Source organism: Mixophyes fleayi, chromosome 1 (genome assembly GCF_038048845.1).
Source record: "Mixophyes fleayi isolate aMixFle1 chromosome 1, aMixFle1.hap1, whole genome shotgun sequence".
Taxonomy (NCBI): Eukaryota; Metazoa; Chordata; class Amphibia; order Anura; family Limnodynastidae; genus Mixophyes; species Mixophyes fleayi.
The window spans coordinates 355,932,782-355,946,242 of NC_134402.1; the positions used below are offsets into that span (position 1 = coordinate 355,932,782).

The window sequence follows — 13,461 nt, forward strand, 5'->3', positions numbered from 1 at the left end:
CCACCGCCACAGCCAGAGAACTTCTGGTTCTTGCGCAGAATATTGAAACTTAGTGATTGGGTCTGGATGCCATCAGATCCAGATCTGGCAGGCCCCATTTCCAGACTACGTAACTCCTGAAACACCTGAGGATGCAGTTCTCATTCTACCGGAAGAATTCCATGCCTGCAGAGATAATCCGCATCCAGTCGTTCACTTCGGGAATAAACCATGCCGAAATCGCTGGAACAAATTTCTCAGCCCACAAGACGACCTGTTTCACTACCTGCATAGCTCCTGCGCTTCTTGTTCCTCCTTGGCGATTTACATATGCCACTGCAGTGGCATTGACGGATTGGAGGTGGACGGGTTTTCCTTGAAGGAGAGACTGAGCTCCTTGGAGGGCTAACAGCATGGGCTCTTAGCTCGAGAACATTTATGGGCCAAAGCGCATTCTTGTCTGTCCAAAGACCCTGGAAACGAAGCTGGAGAACAACAGCTCCCCAGCCCTTCAGACTGGCATCTGTGGTCACCAGAATACAAGAGCACAGCACAAGAGATCGGCCCATCACCAGAAGTTCTTCAACTAGCCATCATTTCAGAGGTTGACGAGTCTCCCTGGAGAGTCTGATTCGTTGGGTCTCCAGATGAAAAAAAGGGTGACACAACCATTGTCTTAGTAGATTCCACTGGAACATATGAGAGTGAAAACGACTGTATGGGATGGTTTCAAATGTCGATACCATCAACCCTAAAATCCGCATGCCCAAGCGCATGGAAGGACTAGGGTGACTCAGGATTAACCGTACAGAGAGTTGGAGGGATCTGTAGAGAAGGTTCTGGAGACAGATCTTCTGAAAAGTGGTTTCCATCATTAATCCTAGAAACCTCATCCTCTGTGAGGGCATCAACTGGGATCTGGAATAATTGAGTATCCAACCATGTTGCTCCAGAATTCAAATAGGCAGGGCCAGATGCTGATAGAGAAAAGGACCTGATAAGGCTTTGAGGAGAAAAAAGTCCAAATGCAGAATAATGTTCACTACCAAGGTACGTAAACGTGTTGCCATTAATGCAATGATCTTTGTGAAAACTCTCTGGGCTGGGGAAAGCCAAAGGGGAACTCCCTAAATTGATAATGGCAGCTTCCTACTGTAAAAACAAATGCCTGATCCCATCCGAAACTTGTCTACTCATAGATGTTGGTTTAGCCCCTTGAGGTTTAGAATTGATGGAAACGAACCGTCCTTCTTGGGCACCAAGAACAGGTTTGAATAAAACCCTGCAGTCGTGTGGAGAGGAAGGTCCCAAAATGTGGATTATTTATTATTTCTTAAGATCTTGTGATTTGGACGTCTTTTGGAGTAAGCATCTCTACCCGTTTGAGACTATCCTCGTGTTGCAAGCACTATTGGCGGGCTGAACTTTATAGCCCGTGTTCACATGAAAAGATTTCCAAAAAGACCCAAGACACAGAGTTTGTGGTTTACGGACATTCACCGCCAAGAATGTACTTTTACTTCCGGTTGCTTGACTAATCATACTGTATAAAGTTTCAGTTAAATGCGTATACATAGACAGTCTTGTATCTATCACAAGGAACCTCATTAACTAGTTATTCCCTAGTGGGAAACTTAGCTGCTCCCTGGTCTTTTTGCCCCACAAGTAATTTGACAGAGCATTTTGAACAGGTATAAAATTCTGCACAAGTATTCTTGTTCTCATCAGACATGTATTTATTTTTTCTTTCTTTAAAGAAATACAGATTAGGCAATTTTCACAGAGAAAAATACAGTAAAATAATTACTAATTCTGACTCTGGCAAATAGCCTCAAAACAGTAATATAAATATCTGTGGTAATAGTAATATAAAATTGGAAGGTATTGTGAAAATTCACCTAAGTGCAGATAGAGTCTAGTTATGCCCTTCTTAAACACACACACACACTATATATAATATATATATATATATATATATATATATATATATATATATATATATATATATATATATATATATATATATATATATATATATTCTGCTGACATATAAAAAGCAACTTCCCCACTGGGGTACCTAGCTGCAATTGTCAAGGAAGGGAAGCCAGCAGCAGGTGGATTCTCCATTATTTCAATCAGGAGTCCGTCTGAGGCAATCTCTAGCTGAATTTTTCCACCTTTGGAGTGCACCAATCAGCAGAGAGGGGGCGCGGGGGGGGTCTCTCCGTTACACTCCCTGCGCTGGAGGCTTTTGCTTTGGGAAGGATTATCCTACCCACTCACTAGAGGCTTTTGCTTATTATAGCTCTCCTTTGTTTCTTTTGCGTAACAGCCTTTTAATCTGTGCTCAGATTCAAGTACCCCCTCCGCCTCAGCAAGAGACTTGGTATTTCCCTGAAAATGGCCGCTCCTCAGACGAAGTCCCCGCATTCTATGCTAGAGGCAGAGCTGGACATGTCGGGAGAACACAGTGACAGTCACATAGTGGCTGTCACTGCCTGCAGGCTGATTATTTTCCATTTACTTTTCTTGTTCTTTTTTTTTTTAAACAAAAACGAAACTATATTTCATTAAAAAACTAAATGAACCAGTGTAAAACATAACACTAATCCAATCCTAATCTCACTGACATGTCAGTAACACTAAGAAAATAATAAAAATCTAATCTAGCAGCAAGTACTGCAGAGCAGTATTGAAACAGCCCAACTACTTGGACGTAAATAAAAACTGGGGTCTGTGGAGTTGCAGAGGGGAGGAGTTAGCAGCAAACTTAGTTGTTAACTATTTAGGTGCCAACTTCATGGTAGCAGTGTCCCCCAGAGTGGATGATGGAGAAATAAAAATGAGATATTGAACAATGCTAGACAATTATATACTGGTTGCTAATTGCAAGAGTCCAAATGATATCAAAGAAAAGGGAAGGGGTGTTGGTAGCTCGATTTCAGAATAAGAGCGAATACAATTTAAACTCTATGCAGACTTTTTTAATGTAAAAAACATAACTTACATATGATGCCCCAGAAACTTGTTGAGGTTGTGAAGAAGAGCAAGTGAAAGGGCAGTCTTGTATGTGCAGCAGCAGACATTGCTATGCCATGCTCTAAAATGTATTGGTGCTCCAAATCAGCAGGAGGTGCAATCCTCTTGTAAGACTTAAGAAGATTAACCAAATTTAAAGCCTATAAGCATAAAAAAAACAGGAACACCACATCACAACATATTATACCAGGGAGAATATAAATGGAAAGGTTCATATTACAAATAAAGGAGATTAAATCCAGAGTAATTTGGGCACACAGGGCTATGCCTTTCAAACGGTAAACTGGTTAAATCACTGATGTGCAACCTGAAACACTTTGGGGGCCGAATGGTGGGGCCCTATATCCTTCAAAAGGACCTCACATTATCCTTAGTCTCAGTAATAAGTTAAAACAATACATTTACTCACAGAAAGAGACCCCTAGCTGTAAAAACATATGAGCAGGCAATTTAAAGAAGTGTTACAAGCTATAACAAACAAAGCTGACAATACACCAGGAAGGAAGTAGGCGCTGCAGGTGAAGGCTCGGAGAATCGCCTGTTGCCCATTACTGGGTAATGTGTTCTGAAATATAAAGCAGGATTTGTCTGCCATCAAGGGGATACACAGTTCTAATTAATTGAAAATTAAGCTGCTAGTAAGGGGTCACTTCATCTTCTACCTAATGCTTGACTGGAAGGGGTAATTGTAAGTAGCGTATTCAATATATTAGGAGCAGAATTGGACAGCACTCAGCACTCTTGGAATTCTGGACCAGAAATAAGTTTATTAGCTTGTCAGCAGCATTAACGCAGTAACAGGTGAAAAGTTGTGCCTGGGTCCATCAATACTCCATTAAAAATTTAATCGCGTTAAAATTAATCTGAGAGAAAGAAATTTTCTGCAAGTAAAGGCAGTGGATCAGACTAAAAACTTGCAAATGAGTGTGAACAGAAAAGGTGCCAATGCTTCTCTAAAACTGTTTGGTCTGCATGATAAGTCACAATAAAAACATTTTAACAATTTGTATACAAATCAAAATGAGAAGTCTTTCAATTGCCATTAATTGCTTTATCTTGGAGGCGGTTAAAGTCAGTGCAGGAAACTTGGGTGTCTTAATCCATCTGGAAGGCTGGCATGGATCTGGAGACTAGAAACCTATAGGTAAAAGGATCCACGAAAGTGTAGAGTGACGAGCACATGGCGGCTAACAATTTTGTTCCTGGGGCATTAACTAAATACCAATGAAGCAAATGAGTACCAAACTCAGACACTCAATAGTTCACAAGAAGGTAGTCCAAAGTTGGGAAAGAAACAGTATACCAAATATAGGCAGTCATAACTTGTCTGCCAGTCAAACTATGGAAGCACAAATATTATGCTGATGTGAAAAGAATCCATTTCCTTGGATTAAAAAAAAAAAAAAAAAGAGGAGGGCATAGGTACACAAAACCACACCTATTAAAGGAAAAGGAAAAGGAAAGAAGGAGGTGAGGAAGGAAAGGAGGTGAGGAAGGAAGGAAAGGAAGTGAGGAATGTGTTCTATTCAGCAAGTGCAAATTGGATTTGAATGCAATGATTCCTTGAAAATTAAGTGATCACTTATGTGCTCCATGTGGCTGAAATGATATTGGAATGATGTTCTCCACTCCAGTCTTTCCCTTTTTTTGATAAGGAAGAAGAGTTGGATAATCTGCCTGTCTGGCTGCAAAGCTGCCACTAGTGCAGTACCCTTGGCATCAGCAGTGTATGTCAAAAGTGATGAGAACCCACCCTGTAAATGGAGGTTATTGCAGCTATTATCTGTGTCTTAGAGGGAAATTAATACTGGAGCACCCACTATTACCCTGGAAAGTGATGAAGCATATGTAAAATTTCAAAAGAAAAATCCAGACAAATTCACTTTAAAATGTCATGGGCCTTCAGAACATAAGAACGATATTTTATTTTAAAACATAAATAATGAAAACAATGCTGTATTTTTACCTGGTTCAGTTGGATACTGGTATTCTTCTCATCAGCTGCCAATATAACTTGCAAAGCTCCCTCAAGAGTTTCATAATCATAAGGATCCAGCTAAAAAGTAGGATTTTATCAAAATAATTTTTGACACATTAAGAAAGAGCAATAAAAAATAACAAAATACTGCATTAAATGTATAATATATATTTATTGGGCAGAGCATAATATTCTTTATAGAAATTTCTGAAAATGTAACATATTGTATACCCTACGGATAGCATTTATAAAAGCCATTTGCACACAGTGTTGATGAGGTCATTTAGATATAAAGGGCCAGATGCAAAATTGAACTCGCCAGTTTGCGCAGTGTACATACAGTGCACACGTTTGCACTTTGCATGTTAACAAAGAGCTCACACGCATATGCACGAATGCATCTGATTCTCGCACGCATTATGCCTGGAGAGGCAGAACAGAGGAGGGAAGAGGCGTGCAAAGGCAGCCCAAGTACAGAAAAGGAGTGATCACGCAAATGCAGACTTGCAGGGACATGCACATACTTGTGAATCAGCTTATCTGTTGCGGGTGCCTGAGGGTTGGTACAAACAAATTGTAAATAACTACATACTACATTGTATCAAAGTAGCTCATTTTGCCACTACTAACCAATACAGAGTGACTTTCCCATGCTTTCACCAATCAGCGTAAAGCCACTCTGTACTGATTGTGACTGGTAACGGACCGGTGATTACCATTGTGGCTCCTTGTGGAGTATATCAGCAGCGTTCCATATGGTATATACATTTTCCAGAGGGTTTACTAAGCTGCAAGAAAAGAGGGAGGAAGGGTGGGTAGGAGCTGGTGGGGGAATGTTGACATTATTACAGTGGCCCATGCTGTGGGTTTCCCTGTTGTGGTGTCACCAGCCTGCCATAGACTAGTGATAATGATGATATTTGGCACCCCAAAAGCAGGATAAATTTAAAAGCATATCATCATGCTTTACTCATGCACACAGTTACACCTATATGTGGATTCGTGACTCAGCCTATAGTTGTAAAAACAATATTTTTGTCTGCAATTTTCCTTTAAAGTAAATTGCTCCATTTTGTGGTCGACTGAGTTTTTATAGAAAGCAAAGACATACAATAAAGTGCAAATGGTAGTAATATTTGCAATGTGTAATGCTTACCTTGTGGAGAATGCCGCTGAGACTAACAACAAGGTCCTGAGTGCTACTTAAAAGAGGAATTATCTCCTTAGCTTTAGCAACAAGCTGAGAATGCTGTTCAGGGTCCACAGTACAATCCCCATGATTATGTTTCCAACTTGATTCAGTCAGCAGTAAAGTTTCTATGTACAGTTGGAGAGCAGCATCGCAGTCCAACTTGAACATGCTGCAGAGCATTTAAAAACAAAAACAAGATAAACCCCAAAATCTCTTTTTCCTGTATTGTTAGCCTCTACATAGCGTTGCCTTAAGCAGTTTGTGAATACTAAGCAAATATTTACCTGCAATACTTCAAGATAAGTGCTGTATCCACATTAGAATTTTGAACTAATATAGAAATCAGCTCTTTCTTCTGCGGTGATCCCTGCCTGAAGGCAGACTGGAAGGATATCTGCAAAATAAATGTGCAGATTTCAAGTAATGTCTAAATTTTTGTTAGCTTATACAGCAGTGTTCTTTTTATAACATTAACAACTCCTATTACAAGGTGTCTTTATAAAATATCTATTAGAATGTATCAATTTCATTGTATATCACCTCTTTAGATCGTCTTGTTTTGATCTGTGTTCCATGCTGGTTGTGCAATAATGCAGAACTTTAGTATGAAGAAAAGAGACTAAACAAGAAAAAATAGTAATGATAGGAATTAAAAGGGCTCTACACCTTTGGAAAGATGCCTCTACATAATCACTATATGCCAACATATAATTGTCAAGATGTGGCACCTCAATTGGGACCCCACTATAACCATAAATAAAACTGTTGTGGATCCCCAACTATCACTAGGGAGATAGGAAGAGTAGGACATGTTCAGGAGGTGCTAGGGAGTGTCTTCATACTATGCATACCACCAAATTTTGTGAAAGGAGACCACTTTATTATTCAGTGAGCTGGTAATGTACTCCATTCTGGACACAAACCAAATGAGGTTTACAACTTCATAGCAAAAAGGGGAATTGAGGTTTTTCCAATTCCTAGCTATTTGAAATTTGGCAGCACAGGAGTTGTGCAAGATTAGTTTGTCAATACATTTGTGAATGCGGTGGATGGGTACACATATAAGCAAATTGGTGATGACCAGTAACAAATTGAGGGTGAGACCAGTAACATCAGCAATAAGAGTCAGAATGTTGGGTCCAGAAGGACACTATGACTGAGCAGGACCAACAGAAGTGTTTGAAGTCGTCTCGCAGGCAACTTTTCCTCCAGCACGAATCAGGATGTTTGGGAAGATTACATGTAAGCGGGTAGGAAAATAGGTACCATCTGGTGAGGACTTTTCCTTTATGGCAACCCTAATAGAGCAATTGGAGACCCAAGCATGATCGGTTTCCCACATTTTTATATCCAGATTAACCCCCCAGTCCATTATTTCAGCATCAGTTGGTGGGTGTTGTTGAGCAAGAACAGTGCGATAGAGAAAGGAAACAGCCCCCTTTGCAGTTGTAAACGCAAAAACGTTTGAAACTGTTAGAGGCGCCGGGAAGGTGTGGGCTTGAGGGATGTCTGTACAAAGTGGCGTATTTTGATATATTGAAGAAACTGTGTGTGAGGAATGTCTTTTTTTACATTTAATATATTGTACTTACTCCAAAATTACTGAGCTGGATACCCCACTCAGCATCAGTAGTCAGCTCCTGAAATTTCAGCCTCTCTTCATTTTCCTCATATACAAGTGCAAGCTGAGCTCCAACCACAGCTACTGCCTATGTAGGAAATCAAAAGCACCATGGTTCATTCTGAAAGCCATAACATGATTAAGTCTAGAGTATTAGAAATTATTCGTAACATACCAAAACCTTGTTGTAATTTTGCCATGTATTGTTAATGACATCCCATAGTTTTGCAAACACTTCTTTCTTAGGGAGAAGCGTGCAATAAGCCAGTGCAAGGTTACAATCCACCACACGACAATTGAAAACCTGTTGCCAAGAAAAGTGAAAAAATAAAATAAAAATCCTTACAAACATCATGCAACATTGAATCATATTGTTTACAATCAAGATTACTTAATAAAACTACATATACATGTTATTTCCTTAATGGCTGGTCAAAAGGAAGCAGATGTTTAACACATTAGCAAGAATGTGAAGGTTATGCCATTACGTTATTTTCAATACAGGAAAAGGCCTCCCATAAATAACCTGCATTCTTACCTTGTGTAATAATGCCGTAGCAGTGTCTTTAATCAGTTTTACTGTTTTCTCTCCCAATGTTGAAATGATTGCTTTGGTTTCTCCCATTACTTTTTCACCGTGTAACTAAAAAAAAAAAAAAAAAAAAAAAAGGTACAGCGTCTCATGTTTGTACACAATTTTATAACATGACTGTTCTGGCAGATTACATTCAAAGATGCTGAAGTAGTCTTGGTACATAAGATAACTCTAGAGCCCATTCTTTAAAGGCAGCATTATGGCTTAGTAGTTAGCATTTCTGCCTCACAGCACTGGGGTCATGAGTTCGATTCCTGACCATGGCCTTATCTGTGTGGAGTTTGTATGTTCTCCCCGTGTTTGCGTGGGTTTTCCTCCAAATTCTCCAGTTTCCTACCACTCTCCAAAAACATACTAGTAGGTTAATTGGCTGGTTTCAAATTGACCCTGGTCTCTGTGTCTGTATGTTAGGGAATTTAGACTAAGTTCCAATGAGGCAGGGACTGATGTGAGTGAGTTCTGCAGCCTTAGTGGCGCTATATAAATAGCTGCTGCTGATGATGATGATACATACTCAACCTCGAGTTGTAAGCGGCCACATAACTGACTATATGTCAATTTAGGAATATAATATTTGACAGCTAGGTATAATTACACAATGACACAGCAAATTGAATTGCTGTTCTGACAGCTTATGTTCAAAGATGCTCATGAATTCTTTGACAATAAATTAGTAATTGTAGAGCACTTCCTTTTAAAGGGACCCTGCACAATAGCTCAGAATTATGCCCTACCTCTCACATATTCTCACAAATAGAAAGCATTAAAAGTTTGTGAAATCTGTTGGTAAATGACACCGTAGCACTAAGGAGAGTCTACACACCTACTGGATTACTATCTCTATTCAGCTGCTGGACCAGTGAGAGCAGCTGTCATTGCTGTTGTCATATCTGTTCTGCTGCTGTTACTCACAGAGTTCAACTGACATTGCCATATCTAATCAGATTCTGGACCCACTGAGCTTAACTGTGATTACTATTGCAAACTCTGTTCAGCTGTTGGACCCCCAGAGTTCAACTGTGAGGGTCCTGGACCACATGTCCAAGCTGCAGAGGCTGCCTATTCCATTAGCATAGCCAGGGGCTGGCAAATGAGCCTCTGCCTCTCCTGTTGCCTGCATCACGTGGATCAATTGATACCACTTTCTCAGTACCCACCTCTAGCTAATCCACATCACTTCACTTACACTATTGCACCTACTTACTTTCACCACACTTCCCACAAACCCCTCTTCTCTCTCCAGGATCCTATTCCTCCCTCCTGCCATTATTTCCCTTTCACTAATTCCTTCCTTGCTAATCAGCACTAATCAACTCTCGTCTCCTGTAGAGACCTCACTCACAAGCCTACATAACCAGAAACAAACCTCCCACCAGCAAATCATCCTCGCATGTCCTGTTTCTTCTTATGGCTGTTGGCGACATTTCACTTATCCATGGGCCCATACAATCCACACTATCTGCTCATGCTCCTCAACCATCCTCTCTTCCCTTTTCCTGCTTTCCCGGTAGTAACAAGTTTCATCTATCATGATCTATTAATTTGAATAGTCCTCAACCTCCATGCAATTACAGAAACCTGGCTTATCTCTTCTGACACTACACCCCATGCAACTCCTACAAAGAGTGGGGGTTTGTTTCCTGCTCTCCCGAGACACACTTTCAGACCCGGAAACAGACAATGAGGCGGAATGGACACCCTAGTTTCTCCCTGCTGCACCTTTTGGATCATACTCTGGAACCCTTCTTTTTTTTGAAATTCACACGTTCAGTCTGATACTGTCAGTTATTAGCCATCGGGGTCCGGCTTTCTAATTCCTTGTCAACGTTACTGCCTGTCTCACTTATTTCGTATGCTTTTATCTGCCTATTTTCCTACTAGTCGATTTTAACATTTGACAACCACACAAAACGTCTTTCACTTTCTTTGGTCTCTCCCAGTGGACTACTTCTTCCACCCATTGTGATTAACACTCCCCCTTGACCTCGTCTTCTCCTGATTCAGTTCAACCTCTAGTTTCTAAAACTTGGCTTTCCACTCTCCGACCACAACTTCCTTTCTTCAGCCTCACTTCATGGCTCATGCTTCCCCCTGCATCCAAACACACAGAACACCACCTAAATACTCACTACCTGATCCACTTCTCATCTTCACTAAAACAACTATTCTCTCCTATAACAACCCTGTGCTGTCTTGGTTGCTTCTTTATGCAACAACAATTTCAATTCAGCCCTGAGCAATGCAGCTCCAGCCACCTGCAGTTTCCAATTATCCAAACCTTAACAAACAGACCCACAACCTGCAAAAAAAAAAAAAAAAAAAAAAAAAAAAAAAGAAAGAGGGGAAAAAAAAAGGAAGGTATTCTTGCAATTCACAAAGTGCATTAGAGGACACAAAAACTATGGGCTATAGATGCGTGTGTGTGAGCGTCGACACCTTAAGAAAATATAACTTAAGTCCTAGCTTCCCGTCCCGCATTTATACTCTACTCGACTGTAAGTCATTTTTTTTTTTAACTCTGCACCCCAATACAGGAGGGAGGGAAAGAGAGAGAGAAATGGAAAAACAAACAAAACAAGAGGCTTTGTCCTCCAACCACAAACAACTTGGGTGAAACAAAGGACAACACCAGAGCGTACAATGAGTAGTTGTTCTAGTGTTCCCCAATGGACATGAAGAAAAAGATTTAACAAAATACAAAAATCCCTTTTCATCATGCATCCATTGGGGACCCTGGAACCATGGGGACTTCCCAAAGCTGCCCCTATGGGAGAGAATGGTATGAAGTTACTGATCACTAAACCTTCTGAACAAAACTAGCATCTTTGGACGCAAAAATATTAAACCTGCAGAACTTTGTGAACATATAAACAGATGGCACAACTGCACCACCAACATATAAACAGATGGCACAACTGCCCCATGGGGCCAAAGAACGGAAATATGGAGGCTGGACATGCAGGACTCTCTCCCTGTTTGTAACTCCGGCGCCAGTGCCAGTCTTTCCTCAAAGAAGACCAACATTATTTTAAGAAACTGTGCCTCAAACCGCTATCCAAACCATCCTTTAAGAACTGAAGTATGATAGATAATGTAAAAAAAGAAAAAAAAATATAGATATAGATCATCCATACCTGATGGTAATTATTAGCCAAGGCTGGTTTTCTAGCTTTCTGCATTGTCTTTAAAAACAGTGCCAGAAAAACCTTTACCTTTAAGAATCATGCTTTAACAGGTACAATGTTAAAGCCAAACCAAGGTAAATCCTAAAGCAATAATCTTTGGCAGACCCGACCTTAGTGGAAGACACCATGACAGACATTTTGACTTTTTAGAACCTTCATGTGCCAATATCTTCTTGGCCAATATGATGCCATAAAAATGACTTAAACTACATCACTTTATCTGTTTGCAACCATTGGTGTCATAGCTTCCAGAACGAGTATGTAAAAATCAATGCGACAGACATGACGACTACTAGAAAAGCCTTTGGATCACACGTGTCCTTGAACAATAGCGGTAAACTTTGTTGTTCAACCTAGACATTATCATGTTGACATCTGTTTGACCCCACTTCTTGACTAACAGTAGAAAAACTTCTGAGAAGGAATCATTCTCCAGGATGTAGAGCATTCCTGCTCCCCTGTTCCTCACCACCAGAAAAAAAACTCCCTGTGATTTCTGGAACATTTAGTTTCGTTCAGAACCTAATGCTTTTTACTACTTTTATTGCCAGGGAGAGCTTGGTACCTCCCTGGTAGTTGATGCAAGTCACAGCTGTGGCTTTGTCAGAATGAATTTTTATTTGCTTTCCACTTAAGAGAGGCTGTGCTTTGTGTTGAGTGTTCAAAGATTGCTCTACGTTCCGCAACACAGATTAGAAATATTGACTACTTATGGGACCACAGTCCCTGTAGGAGGCACTGAAGGCCCACCACCCCCAGCTTTGAAGACTGGCATCCATCGTGACAATTGTCTTGTCCCAAAAGTGAAAGGACAACCTCTAATGATACTGTCAGCCCTGAGCCACTAAAGGAGTGAAAAATGTGTCTTTGGGGACAACCTTCTTCTAACATTCGTTGCTTCTTTGCCACCTGTACACCTCACATCCTTCTTCACATACTATGATTTTGCCACACACTTCAAGAATAAAATCAACACAATTTGAAAAAATGGTTCCTCATCTCTCCAACCTGTCTCTCTCCACTGGCACATTTCCATCCACATTTAAACATGCACTCATCACAACAATCCTAGAAAACCATCACTTGACCCTGACTCTCTTGCCAACGACTGCCCAATTTCTCTCCTCTGCCTGCAAAATACTAGATCTACCTTTCTCACTGTCTTTCCCCCCTCACCTTTGTCTATGTGCAATTAGGTTTCCACCACCAGTATTCCATGGAGATTGCACTCATAAAAGTGCTCAATCATCTCTTACAGCAAAGTCTAATGGGCATATCTCCATGTTCATCATCCCAGACCACTCTGCTGCTTTTGACACCTTTGATCACTCTTCTCCTGCACATCCTTCACTATATGGGCATTCTTGACAGTTTCTTTCTGGTTCACATCCTACCTATCAAAATTATCCTTCACTGCCTCAATCTCTGGCATATCCTCTCCTCCACTTCCACTATCTGTTTGGATCCCAAAAGATTGTTCTTGGCTATTCCTCACTGTACACTTCTCCTCTTGGTGAACTAACCTGCTAATTTGGCATCCAGTAGCACCAGGACACTACCTCTAGCCTATATCTTTACAATCATCTCGTATAACTGTCTATTTGCTATTTTTAAATGGATGGAAGCTACGTAAACATCAACATGTCCAAAACAGATCTCATCACCTTCCCTCCTCCCACAATCAATTCGTCCCCTCTCCCTCACTGTCAATATCACCATAATTCATTCAGTCCCCAAAGCCCGCAGAGTTGGTGTCAAATTTGGCTCTGCCATATTACATCCAGTCTCTCTCCCAATTCTGTCACTTTCATCATCAAAACATTGTCAAAATATTACTAAGCACTTACCCAAGATGCAACCAAAACTCTTACC

The 13,461-nt window shown here is 40.5% G+C and overlaps 1 protein-coding gene across 2 annotated transcripts in view; it reads right to left on the reverse strand.

Annotated features, from left to right (window-relative positions):
• The window catches only part of KNTC1 (kinetochore associated 1), a 197,179-nt gene that overhangs the window by 70,744 nt on the left and 112,974 nt on the right, over window positions 1-13,461 (reverse strand). For both annotated transcript variants that reach the window (XM_075177790.1, XM_075177780.1), the window contains exons 40-46: window positions 8,348-8,452; window positions 7,985-8,113; window positions 7,781-7,897; window positions 6,473-6,582; window positions 6,153-6,357; window positions 4,985-5,074; window positions 2,987-3,158 (exon numbers count right to left, since the gene is read on the reverse strand). In XM_075177790.1, the coding sequence (XP_075033891.1) occupies window positions 2,987-3,158; window positions 4,985-5,074; window positions 6,153-6,357; window positions 6,473-6,582; window positions 7,781-7,897; window positions 7,985-8,113; window positions 8,348-8,452 (928 nt within the window). The remainder of the gene's footprint in view (window positions 1-2,986; window positions 3,159-4,984; window positions 5,075-6,152; window positions 6,358-6,472; window positions 6,583-7,780; window positions 7,898-7,984; window positions 8,114-8,347; window positions 8,453-13,461) is intronic.